Source organism: Mytilus californianus, unplaced genomic scaffold (assembly GCF_021869535.1).
Source record: "Mytilus californianus isolate M0D057914Y unplaced genomic scaffold, xbMytCali1.0.p SCAF_31, whole genome shotgun sequence".
Lineage (NCBI taxonomy): Eukaryota > Metazoa > Mollusca > Bivalvia > Mytilida > Mytilidae > Mytilus > Mytilus californianus.
In genome coordinates this window covers 1,292,928-1,306,226 of record NW_026262681.1, presented here as the reverse complement: position 1 = coordinate 1,306,226, position 13,299 = coordinate 1,292,928, and the positions used below count along the sequence as shown (strand labels likewise).

The following is a 13,299-nucleotide window of genomic DNA, read 5'->3' as shown; positions in this document are numbered from 1 at the left end:
ACCCCCAGAATGCTGATAAATTTGTCGAAAGAGTTTTAATTGGGAGAAATTTTCATTATCTAGGCCTTAACAATAGTGAAACTAACACGGAAATTCCTTACGGCTAGTGAAATTGGTTATTACTTGGGATTTTATCATAGTTAAGATTGTTTGAATTTATTTTATTGTCCCAATTGAAAAGATTTGACCTGAAATGAGAGGTCACATGTGTATAAAATATGTTCATGATGTGATCAGACTTGTCCTATAGGCATGATAACACAGTAAAAAAAAAAGTTTTATCTTACACCAATGTGAACACTTAGTGGTTAGGGGATGGAAAAAGAAATGGGTCCATTATACATTCTGTACTATAGTCTAATTGCACAGATCATAAAAAGTCTATAAATTTAAAACAGCCTGGTTATAAAAAAGCAAAAACATGATTTTGAATACTTTTGTTAAGAACAGAAGTACGGTAGGTTAAGCATCAAAAGGGTGTGGGTAAGAATTTTTCATGGGGGTTTTCAGTACTTAAAACATTTAAAGCCAATAAAGGTGTTATAATGTTACATTATTTTTTTTTTCTGATTTTTTACTTAATATAATTTCATAGTGTGCTATCAAATATTAACAGGAGGTAGATGGTGTTTTTAGGTGAGACATTAATACTACCGGTATATCAATGAAAATAATGTATGATTATAACTCCAAACAGAGTATAATATATGGTTATAACTCCAAACAGAGTATAATATATGGTTATAACTCCAAACAGAGTATAATATATGGTTATAACTCCAAACAGAAAATAATATATGGTTATAACTCCAAACAGAAAATAATGTATGGTTATAACTCCAAACAGAAAATAATGTATGATTATAACTCCAAACAGAATATAATGTATGGTTATAACTCCAAACAGAGTATAATATATGGTTATAACTCCAAACAGAGTATAATATATGGTTATAACTCCAAACAGAAAATAATATATGGTTATAACTCCAAACAGAAAATAATGTATGGTTATAACTCCAAACAGAAAATAATGTATGATTATAACTCCAAACAGAATATAATGTATGGTTATAACTCCAAACAGTGTATAATATATGGTTATAACTCCAAACAGAGTATAATATATGGTTATAACTCCAAACAGAAAATAATATATGGTTATAACTCCAAACAGAAAATAATATATGGTTATAACTCCAAACAGAAAATAATATATGGTTATAACTCCAAACAGAAAATAATGTAAGGTTATCAACTCCAAACAGAAATTAAAGTATGGTTTTACTCCTTTCTCTCAAAATTCAATAGAAAATTTGCCACTTTTGTTAAAATTTGGTTATTTATCAATATGAAACAGGATCTATTTTACAGGAAAACATAAGTTAATTTGTTTCCATTTTAGATAAATGGTGAAAATGTGGTTCGTGCATCACATGATCGAGTGGTACAGGTTATACGTAACTCTGGAGATACCCTGGCCATGAAAGTTGTAACTGTTAGACCTCAACAGAACCCAGTTAATTGGCAACATATGGATGGTACAATGACACTGCCATCAAGAACTACCAATAGTGCAAGTGGTAGTAAAAAACAAGGTCAGTAGCAGATATGTGTAAAATGTAAAGAAGACAAAATAAAGAGAATTTGGCAAACACATGACTGCTTTTATGAACAAGAACTTTTAAAATATAGTAATCATTAAGCAATAACAAAGAACAAAAATCCATTCAACAATTTTACAATTCTTTGTTCTTTTGGTTGGAAGAAGAAGTTATTATGTGTTTTATGTACTTTTAATTCAAGAAAAGAACATATTAAAGGAATAACACTTTTATGGATGTTCTTCATAGTAATGGTATTTATAAGGTCTTAAGTAATGAACTTGAATGCTTGCAACTTATAGAAAGATTAGGAAGGCCTTTACAAAGTAAACCAACTTATGATCTTGAAAATCTTTCAATGTGTCTTTAATCGCTTTTTTCCCCGGTATTAAAAATATTTGGCTAATTGAATTCCAAATTTTTGATCTGATGATTTGTTTTCATATTTTATATCTTTTTTGTTTCCAGCACCCCAGCCACCTCGAAGAGACCCAAGGACTTCACTTTCGAAAGAAAAGGGTCGACAGTTAGCAGAGGGACTAAATGAATTAGGTAAAAAAATTCAAAAGTCTTGATTTAAATTTTAGTCCTTATTGTGGGTGAGGAATTAAGTTCTTAATATTTATGATATTTTTAATTGTGACAAATTGTAGTAAATCTTAATGCACTCTGTCCTTTCCAATTATGATTTTTATTAGAATTTTTTGGGAATAGGCTAATTTTAAGAAATATTTTACTTCTATAATCATAGAGGTTTTGACTGCACTTTCATCCATATAGAGTAGGAATAAATACAGTGCTAGACTAGTTATTAACATTATAAGCATTATCAAACAGTTTCTTTTTCATATAAAATTTTACTCCTATGGTATAAGAGGTTACTTCTCTGATCACACATCCACATCCCTAACATAAATACATTCTTTTTGACAGGCAATGAGGAACAACGTAGAAATGACAATGTTATACGAGCCTCCGGTGAAGGTGCACATTTTTGTTATTGATATTGTCAAAGTAGCTTTGTTTTGCTTTTGCCTCACATAGCTACAAAATTATTTTGATGCACTGTTGAATGTTTTTACATGTTGGCTTTTGCCTATGTTTTCCCTTTATTTTGTTGTATTTGTTCATGTTCATGTTTCCTTTTTTTCTCTGATCACAAATATTAATGCCCGCTTCAGTAAGAGCTTCACAGATCAAGATACTAATACTGATTAAACTGCAATGACCAATACAATTTCTGTTGTGACTTATGAATTTATGGAGAAAAACATATGAGTTTAATAGATTAAAAAAAAATATAAAGACAGACAAGATACATGTTTCATATTCCTTTTTACAGTAAATGTTATTAAAGATACATCATATTGCTTATTAAATGACAACATTAAGGAAATTATATTGACATACTGTAAACATTTATTGGATCCAATATTTCTTTTATTAAATCAGATAAATGAAATTATTACAAATAAAAAGGAACACACAAGAACACATTTAATGTTAGGCCACAACAAAATGATTTTTTAGGGTTATATTTAGATATTACTCACATTCATTATGTTTTTTGTTGTTCCTTTAGTGTTTTCTGCACTTTTTTTTATTTTTACAAAAATAAACAAAATAATAAAATAAGTGAATTGCATCTCTCAAATAAAATTCCTAATTTTGGCAAATATTTTGCGTGTTATTAAGTTATTTTATATGTTATAATTAATGCTTATGATTTCTTAAATATTATAATTGGTCTTTAGTATTGCAAAAATGTAGATGTAACTGGTATTTTATTTCATTAGTGAAATTCTAAAAAGTGTGCATAATGCAATAGTGAAATTCTAAAAAAATGTGTGCATAATTATTGGTAGCAGACTTTTAATCAATAAAACACCAATATTTTTCCCCATATGATTAAGCTGTAAGCTATACACATGTTCTTGCTTCCCCCCCCTCCCCCCCCCCCCCCCCCAATATTTTGATCAATTGTTTCAAATTTTATATTCATTTGTCCATTTACAGTTTAAGTGTCTCAACTTTCCTGACAGGTAGCAGTGGGGATAAGGCTCTTGCTTACAAAGCAGAAACTAATGCAACTGTTTATTATTTGATAAGTAATAACAACTTAACTTAGCTTAAATTTCAAGAACACAACATGACATCATTTTCCCTTAAGTTTAACTGTTGTATTCCTGTCTTCACACATAAGTAGAGATGATGGAAACTGTTTAATGTTGTGAATGGTTTTGTTTCGGCTCAGTATAGCCTTGTTCTGTGTAACAAATTATTTTACTCTTGCTTTAGTACAAAAATTTAGATATTTCTACGTCTTTTTATACGACCGCAAAAAAATTTTTGTGGTCGTATATTGGTATGACATTGGCGTCGTCGTCGTCTGGCGTCGTCCGGCGTCGTCCGAAGACACATTGGTTTTCGCACTCTAACTTTAGTTTAAGTGAATGGATCTCTATGAAATTTTACCACAAGGTTCAATACCACAAAAGGAAGGTTGGGATTGATTTTGGGGGTTATGGTACCAACAGTAAAGGAATTAGGGGCCAAAAATAAGCACTTTTGTAACTTCCAGACATAACTTGTGTGTTAGTGTATGGATCTCTCTGACATTGTACCACAAGGTTCCATATCACAAAAGGAATGCTGGGATTGATTTTGGGGGTAATTGCCTCAAAATTTTAGGAATTAGGGGCCAAAAAAGGGGCAAAAAACAAGCATTTTTCTAGTTTCATGACAATAACTTGTGTGTAAGTGTATGGATCTTTCTGAAATTGTACTGCAAGGTACCATACCACAAAGGGAAGGCTGGGATTGATGATAGGGGTAATTGCCTCAATATTTTAGGAATTAGGGGCCAAAAAGGGGCAAAAAACAAGCATTTTTCTAGTTTCAGGACAATAACTTGTGTGTAAGTGTATGGATCTTTCTGAAATTGTACTACAAGGTTCCATATCACAAAGGGAAAGCTGGGTTTGAGTTTGGGGGTAATTGCCCTAAACGTTTAGGAATTTGGGGCCAAAAAGGGGCCAAAAAACACATTTTTCTAGTTTCCAGACAATAACTTGTGTTCAAGTGTATGGATCTCTCTGAAATTGTACTGCAAGGTACCATACCACAAAGGGAAGGCTGGGATTGAGTTTGGGGGTGATGAATCATAAGGGGGTTAAAAAAATTGGGGGGGGGGGGATTTTTTTCTTTTAAAATTTTCCATTTTAAGTTGGTTATTTCTGATTTATATTTAAAAGCAAATAATAATATATGGTAGGAGATACACACTAAACAGGATGTGTAAATTATTATATAATAAGTATTGTGCAATAGCAATAAATTTTTAAATTGCACAGTATTGCACAATAGCAAGAAATCTTCAATTGCACAGTATTGCGCAATAGCAAGAAATCTTCAATTGCACAGTATTGCGCAATAGCAAGAAATATCCAATAGCACAATATTGCGCAATAGCAAGAAATTGTCAATTGTACAGTATTGCGCAATAGCAAGAAATATTTAATTGCACAGTATTGTGCAAAAGAAGATACTTCGTATAAATTGCTTATTTCTTGACCAATTTCAATGGGGTTTTATTCTTGAATTCTTGGGGTTCTTTAATATGCTGAATCTAACCGTGTATTTAGTTTTTGGATTTTGGGCCCCGTTTTTAAATTGGTCCACATTGAGGTCCAAAGGGTCCAAAATTAAACTTTGTTTGATTTCATCAAAAATTGAATTATTGGGGTTCTTTGATATGCCGAATCTAACCGTGTATTTAGATTCTTAATTTTTGGTTCCGTTTTCAAATTGGTCTACATTAAGGTCCAAAGGGTCCAAAATTAAACTTAGTTTGATTTTAACAAAAATTGAATTCTTAGGGTTCTTTGATATGCTGAATCTAAACATGTATTTAGATTTTTGATTTTTGATTCAGTTTTCAAGTTGGTCCAAATCGGGGTCCAAAATTAAACATTGTTTGATTTCAACCAAAATTGAATATATGGGGTTCTTTGATATGCTGAATCTAACCATGTATTTAGATTTTTGATTTTTGGGCCCCGTTATCAACTTTGTCCACATTGAGGTCAAAAGGGTCCAAAATTAAACTTTGTTTGATTTCATCAAAAATTGAATTCTTGGGGTTCTTTGATATGCTGAATCTAACCATGTATTTAGATTTTGGATATTGGACCATAATAGGTGAATGTCCAATTTAAAATTTTTAAGTTCTTAGACCACATTCATTCTGTGTCAGAAACCTATGCTGTGTCAAATATTTAATCACAATCCAAATGCAAAGCTGTATCAAGCTTGAATGTTGTGTCCATACTTGCCCCAACTGTTCAGGGTTCGACCTCTGCGGTCGTATCAAGCTGCACCCTGCGGAGCATTTTATTCCATTTTAACTGAAGAATTTGGGGCAGAAATTACCATTTTATGAATGTTTACATTTATACCAATTTTTACGAATAAAATCATTTTTCAAAAATACTTAAACATTTTAAGTCTTAAACAAACTTTAACAATGTGTCCTGTAAAGTTTATCAAAAACATTTTTGGACCTTTTCGCATGGAGTTGCTCATATATTCCAAATGTAGTTAAAATTCTATGTTATGAAATCAGTTTAAAGTTTTTTTCTTCCTTAAACATCAAATTTTTGTTTAATAGCTATAGCACACAGACTTATATGTACCAGGTATAAACCAAGGACAAACTTCTGTTTAATGATTTTAATGTTAATACTACATAATTATTGATTAATTAATATTATATGCCCATCTGTGCATGTAACAGTTGTTTACATGAAAACAAATAAGCATGTGCAATAGGGTAAAAAAAATTCGACTAAAAAAACTAACTTGAACAGTAAAGTAAAATATTGTAATTGTTTAGAGAACTATACTTTCAATAAATTTATTGTCTTTCTGACTTAAGGCCAACAGAATAAATATAAAATTCTAAAGCCAGTTTAGAAATGATTTTGATTGCAAACAAATGTTCTTTTAACTTTTAGTCCTACATGTAGTCTGTGATATTTGAATTAGAAAATGTTGTTTGTCAGATGCTCTGAGTCATATTAAAAGATTTAAAGCATTTATGTTGCATGTTTAAAACAGAAAGAGGAGGCAGGTGCATGAGAAATATTAAACATTTATTTTTATGCCCCACCTAGGGGCATTATGTTTTTTCGGTCTGTGCGTCCGTTCGTCTGTCCCTCCGTCTGTCCCTCCGTCTGTCCCACTTCAGGTTAAAGTTTTTTGTCAAGGTAGTTTTTGATGAAGTTGAAGTCCAATCAACTTGAAACTTAGTACACATGTTCCCTATGATATGATCTTTCTAATTTTAATGCCAAATTAGAGTTTTGACCCAAATTTCAAGGTCTACTGAACAAAGAAAATGATAGTGCGAGTGGGGCATCCGTGTACTATGGACACATTCTTGTTCTTATCTAAACCAGTTCGTTTATGTTTCACCTCCCACCTTAAATTCTAAAATTTAGAATCTGCAAATATTATTTTATCAAATATTTAATGAAATGTTATTACCGTTACATATAACTCAAGGCAGTTCTGTAACTGCTCATCAGGCCTGACCATTCTTTTTCCTCATGTGTCAAGCTTCCAAGAAAGTTAACTTGGCCTTAAAGATGGTTAATACAATGTTATATTGTACATGTAATTCATTATAACATAAAAATTTGTACATTTAAAACATTTCAATAACGATATCGTTCTTTTTATTTCCAGATCAGCTAGATTTAGCCTTGGCCGAATTTGAAAGAGAAAACTTAGAACAACATAATGTAACAACTGAACAGAAAACAGCATCTATCAGAGCAAAACATGCATCAAAACGTGTGTCATGTGTGGATTTATCAAACATTGAAGGATATGATTCAGAAAAAAGTGACCATAGAAGTCCGTCAGAAAGAATAATACATAAATATAATAATGAACGCAAACAGAGTGCTATGGAAAGATCACAAAGTACGCCTGATCTATCTGACAAAAAGCCAGAGCCTGTATATGCAACACCTGTAGTACCAGGTTCTGCAGGCGTTCAACGTAGAAATGACGGAACTTATGTATATGCTGTTCCGGAAGACAGTCTTTCAATGAAAAGTTCAACATCAACTTCAGAAAGACCAAAGGGTCCTCCTCCACCACCACCCGGGGCACTTGGGTTTAAAAGACCTGCTCCAGGTGTGCCGAAAGATGAAGAAGTTGTTCAGCCATCAAACACTGAAGTGGTGTCTATAAACACAATAGGAAGTAGGACTTCATTGTATGCTAGACCAGAAAAGCTTTCCACAGCTCCTCAAGATGATTTTGAATCTAGTTTTCGACCTGGTGCTTCAGCTAAAATGACTGATGAACCTAAAGTTAAATCAAAGGCTCATCAAAGAAATTCTAGTCTTACTTCCACAAACTCTGGAGGAAGTCGTCAGAGTGATGACAAACACAGTGTTTCTTTTGCCGAGGATAAAGTATTAGACAATGCTAAAACATATCTTCAAAAACATCCAAATGCAAAATTGCTTGTAACAGCAGACGTACATTCTAATGTTAAGAAACAGACTGGCAAATATGAGCCTGAACCTGATTATGACTTGGAGGATGACAAGGTCAAAAGTAGAGTTACTGTAATTTCCATTGGTGATAGAAAAACAACTGATTCAGAAGCGAAAAGATATTCTGTTCGTTCAGACATTCCAGCTGGTAACATTCCACCTCCGCCTTCTGAACCAGCTCCAAATCCACCAACAAAGACCTTAGCACCAGGTCAGCAAATTGCAAAGTCTTCAGCTCCTCAGCCAGCTAAAGCAGCAGCTCCTCAGCCCTCTACAGTAAAATCTGCTGCTCCTAAACCTCCTTCACCAAAATCTAAAACACCATCTCCAAAGGTGGAGCAGAAGATAGTTACCCAAAAGAAGGAGGAAGTGAAAATTGAGAATATTCCATCTGCTCCAGCAGTGCCTCCAATGCCACCAGCAGCACCTCCACCGCCACCTGCTCCACCACTGCCACCAGCTGAGCCGCCTGCTCCTCCCCTTCCAAAATCTCAACCTCCTGCTCAAACCAAACAAAGTAATACCACACCTCAAGGTATTGAGGCTAATGATCTATTAGCAGCTGTTCGAAAACGACAACAAAGGATGGATGTAGAAGGACCAAAAATTTCGGCCTTGCCTGAGAGTAAGGATGGACCTCAAAAAGATGACAATCAAGCAGCTATTATAGCAGCTGTTGCTAGGCGACGAAGAATGCTTGAAGAAAAAGGAGACACGTCGGTTATTGATGCAATAGAAACAAAGCTACAAAAAACCAAGAAATTACAGTCTGCAAAATTAGCGTTCTCAAGTGATAATATTGGGAAAACTCCAGAAATGAAACCAAAAGTGGCAAAACCAGTTGAGCCTAAAGCTATTGTAAATGATGTTAAATCATCAATGGAAAGACAGCCTCCTAAGGTTGATATAAAACCTATTAAAAGTGTCACAGTGAAAGGAAAGGAGCCAACTAAAATTATGAGTACAGTAAATGGTGGTGCTGTAAAAACACCAGTAAAAATGGAGGTTAAAGCAGACACCAAAACAACAGACTCTAATAAGGCAATTATTACAAGCACACCAAAAACTGAAAATAAGGAGAATTCTGTCAGTTCACCACGTGGGAAAGACTATGTAGCTTTAGCTGAAAAGGCTCGCCAAGAGTACTTGCAGAAAAAAGCAAGTCAGACTTCACTTCGTGTTACTGCAACAAACAATTCACCAAATACTGTCAGTAAACCTGCAGACAGGTCAAAGTCTCCAGCAAAAACCATACCAACTTCACCATTGATAGCTCAAAGTACAACAAATTCTTCAAAAGTACCTATTAGAGATCAAAATAAAAACATTATAACTACGGGTGTTCAAAGTGACAGGACCAAAGTGTTTAGTTCTGTAAGTCAAATACCAAATGGTAATGTGAAAAACATGTCATCCAAAAATAAGGACAATGGTGTTTCATCCTTAAAACCCGCTAAGGATATAGGTGTGATCAGTCAAAATAAAACTTCTATTAAAGACAGGATAGCCAGCATAAATAAGGCTGAACAATCCAAAGGAAATGTGAATGGTAAAGTTCCAAATGAAAAATTGAGTGTGAAAGGAGTAACTGTGGAAAGCTCAGGAACGGACAAATCTTCCTTGCCGCCACCTCCTGAATTTGGAGATTCTGTGCAACTAGAAATAATTCCTCCACCAATGGGATTTGATAGTGGAAGTAACTTTAGTGATATATCAAGACAAAGTTCTGTATTTAATCAGGATGACAATGAAAGTTTAGTTTCTTCAGTGTCAACTGTTTCTACATTATCTGATGATCAAGCCGATTCTGGATATGGTCGTCAGCGGCATAACTATGAGGAATTGATAGCCCCTCCACCCCCTGGGTTTGGGGATTCAAACTCAAATCAGGGCTATGAAACAATTCCATCTGTCATTCCACCTCCCCCAAGCTTTGGGGAGGAAAAACGTGATTTAATGAACAAATCCAGGCAAGTGACAAAACCTTTCAGTTCCAAGTCTGTTGATAACTGGCAATGTTTGGACGTACTTGATTGGTTAGACAGTTTAAAATTATCGCAATATAAGACAAGCTTTCAACAAAAGTGCATTGACGGTAAAAGATTGCAAAATCTTAGTAGGAATGATTATTTGGACTTGGGAGTAACGCAAGTTGGTCATCGTATGAACTTAGAACGATCAATTAAGAAATTGAATTTACCTAAAAATGTTGTCTCATCTAGTCATTTGTGATTTAATAGTTTCATCCAGAATCATTCATTTGTACAATAGTTTACATATTTGGAAATTTTCAGAGCACAATAACTTTGAATTTTAATGAGTGCTAAAATATTTATCTGTAAAACTTATCATATGTTACAACGAAAAAATCTGTCACCATGGAAACAGCATGGTAAAAATTAACTGAAAACAATTTTTGCCTAGAATTGCCTGTAATCAAATTTTCTTTCTCATCTTGAGCACATTTACTGTTTCAGGTTTTTAAGAATTCTCATTTAAAAATTTCTGTTGATTTACCAACATGTGACATCGGCTTAGAACAGAAAAAAAAATCTATATATATCTACATAATAATAACATTAAGCAGTTTTCATGAATGAGAAGTTGAAAAAATACTTGAATGAACCATTTAAGAAGGTAGGAATCTGGTGTGAGGAAGGTTGTGATGTAAAACAACATCAGTAGTTGAAAAAATCTGTGATTATTAATTTAGAATTGAATAGTCTTCCATAAGGATGTTATGATACTTTTTAAAGCATATATTTTTTTTCATTTTGAGTAATTAAATGTGTGCCAATTTAAATGACAAGTCTGGCCACTCTGGGCAATTTTATTTTTCTCATTTGTTTTATTTTAAACAGTTTTAATGTTAATTGACCATATGTATACATGTTCTCCCTTTTCATTTTAAAGAAAAAAACTAGTCTTAATATTAAAATTTTCTAATGAATATTAGATAGTTGGTAATATATTTCAATGTCCATCCTGAATTTGTTTTTTTTATCAGATGAGTGCTTTCTGTATTTGATTTTACTGGTATTTATTTATTTTGTAAATTATTATTTTTGGAGAAGCATTCTGATTTTTATCAACACAGCCATATCTTTTCACAATATCATGTTTTTTAGTTTAAAACATATATTTTTATGTTTCTCAGTAAGTATGTTGTTTAATTTTGTTTCCCAAGAACAGTCATATTCTATTTAAATCTGGGTAAATTTGTAATTTTGTTACTGAAAATCTCAAAATTTCAACAGGATGGCCTAACATATGACGAAATATATATAGTGCTCATCATTAGATTAATATTTTCATTTAATCAGTATTTTTCTTTAAGCTTACCTCAAACATGGGAATACTCATATTTCAAGAAATTTTATTGATCATAATATTATTGGACAAAATCCTTCTGTACGAGGGGAGATAACTCCATTTTCATTGTTAGCTAGATAGCATTATTTTGAATTAGGGAAGAATAAAGATGTTTTACTAGCATTAGGATAATAAATTAAACTAGTCTTGCAAGGTTCATAATAAAACTGGATTTTTAATTGACCCTTCAACTCTTTATATTTTGATTTTAGACACAATGTCTAGGAAAAAGCATTATTTGTTATACTTTTAAGAGGAGGTATTCCCCGTTTTGTTTGCAGGTTTTAGTTTTTTTCCTGTGATACATTTTTTCATATCATTAGTTCATACTGGACAGTGTACAGTATGCTGGGCATCATTTTGTACCAATATCGCTTCACCATGCATTAGCAGTCCAAATATAGTATGATTTGTAATTTTAACTTATTCAGTGATGTATGTACTGGTTTATGTACAGTGCTTTATGTAAAAATTAATAAAAACATTTTATATTTATGAAATTCAAATTATCAGCATCAGTCAAGACTAGTGCATGTATTGTTATATAGAAAGTCATCAACATATAAAAGTAATCATTTCATAGATTTTCCATAGGCATTTCCATACTTCAGTAATCTCAATACTAGAATAAGAGGATTTTCAGATAAAAATTAATATTTTCAAAAGATATCAAATGAAACATTAAAAAAAGAATTTTGGCAATTTTTATTTTGAAATTTCAAAATCTTGATTTGATATATTAATATTGATCTATTTCCTTGAAAATTGTCATATTGTTCAAGCAAGCAAATCTCTCCATTTTTATGAAAAAAAATATTTTCAGGATTATTTATTTTAATACGCCATGTCAATAAAGAACATTACATCAATTTAAAACAGTACATTACATAAAGACTTGCATTCTTTATGCTAAATGTGACTAAAACATTCTCATTTTCATAGCTAACTAGAGTGCAAATTATGTACCAACATATATATTTGGATTTAAAAAATGTTTACTACTTGAAACTTATTATTATTGTTTTTGTTATAACTAATTGATTATTGTATTCAAAGATGATAAAAAATATATTTAATTATACATTATGTGTCTCATGTATGGCCCTTAGTTAATAGCATTGTGGAGACTAAAATGGACTCTTTGAGGCTTCAACTTGTAAATACAATTGGTTCACAAACCAATTCCTTTGGTAGGAACTAAATAGTAATACAATATTTGTTTTGTTCATCTACTAGTTCTAAGATATGATCTCCACATCTCATAGGCACGCAACTTTGGAATTTTCCCACAACATAGTCCGACAAGGGTTAAATAAACACACAGGAAGAACAACAAAAATGGAAGGATGGAACAAACTTTTAGCATAATAAATCCAAAGAAATAATGACATATACCTATAATTCTATATTTTGACTTTTTGCAAAAAAAAAGCTGTTTATTTGACTTTTTCAATCCAGTATGGGATTCTCTTAAAAATTCATAGTGAAAAGTGCTACAGTTTATTTTGTAAAAGGAGTTACTATAGGGGAAAAGAGACTAGAGATACCAAGGGGACAATCAAAACTTATAAGTCTAGAGAAACTGACAACACCAAAACAAAAGACGAAAGTCAATCATAATACAAATAAGTAAACAATATACTACCTAAAAAACTAAAGACTAATCAACATGAACGCCACCTAAAACTTGGGGTGATCTCAGGTGCTCTGTAAATGTAAGCAGACCCTGTTCCACTAGTAGCACCCATTGT

At 32.3% G+C, this 13,299-nt stretch overlaps 1 protein-coding gene across 3 annotated transcripts in view; it reads left to right on the top strand.

Moving 5' to 3' along the window:
* LOC127736468 (SH3 and multiple ankyrin repeat domains protein 2-like) overlaps positions 1-12,632 on the top strand; it is a 108,731-nt gene extending 96,099 nt beyond the window's left edge. For 2 of the 3 annotated variants that reach the window (XM_052247018.1, XM_052247017.1), the window contains 4 exons: positions 1,406-1,598; positions 2,073-2,156; positions 2,538-2,588; positions 7,353-12,632. In XM_052247018.1, the coding sequence (XP_052102978.1) occupies positions 1,406-1,598; positions 2,073-2,156; positions 2,538-2,588; positions 7,353-10,408 (3,384 nt within the window). In that variant the 3' untranslated portion in view covers positions 10,409-12,632. The remainder of the gene's footprint in view (positions 1-1,405; positions 1,599-2,072; positions 2,157-2,537; positions 2,589-7,352) is intronic. The other variant, XM_052247020.1, reaches the window with a different exon arrangement.
* The last annotated feature ends 667 nt before the right edge of the window (positions 12,633-13,299 follow it).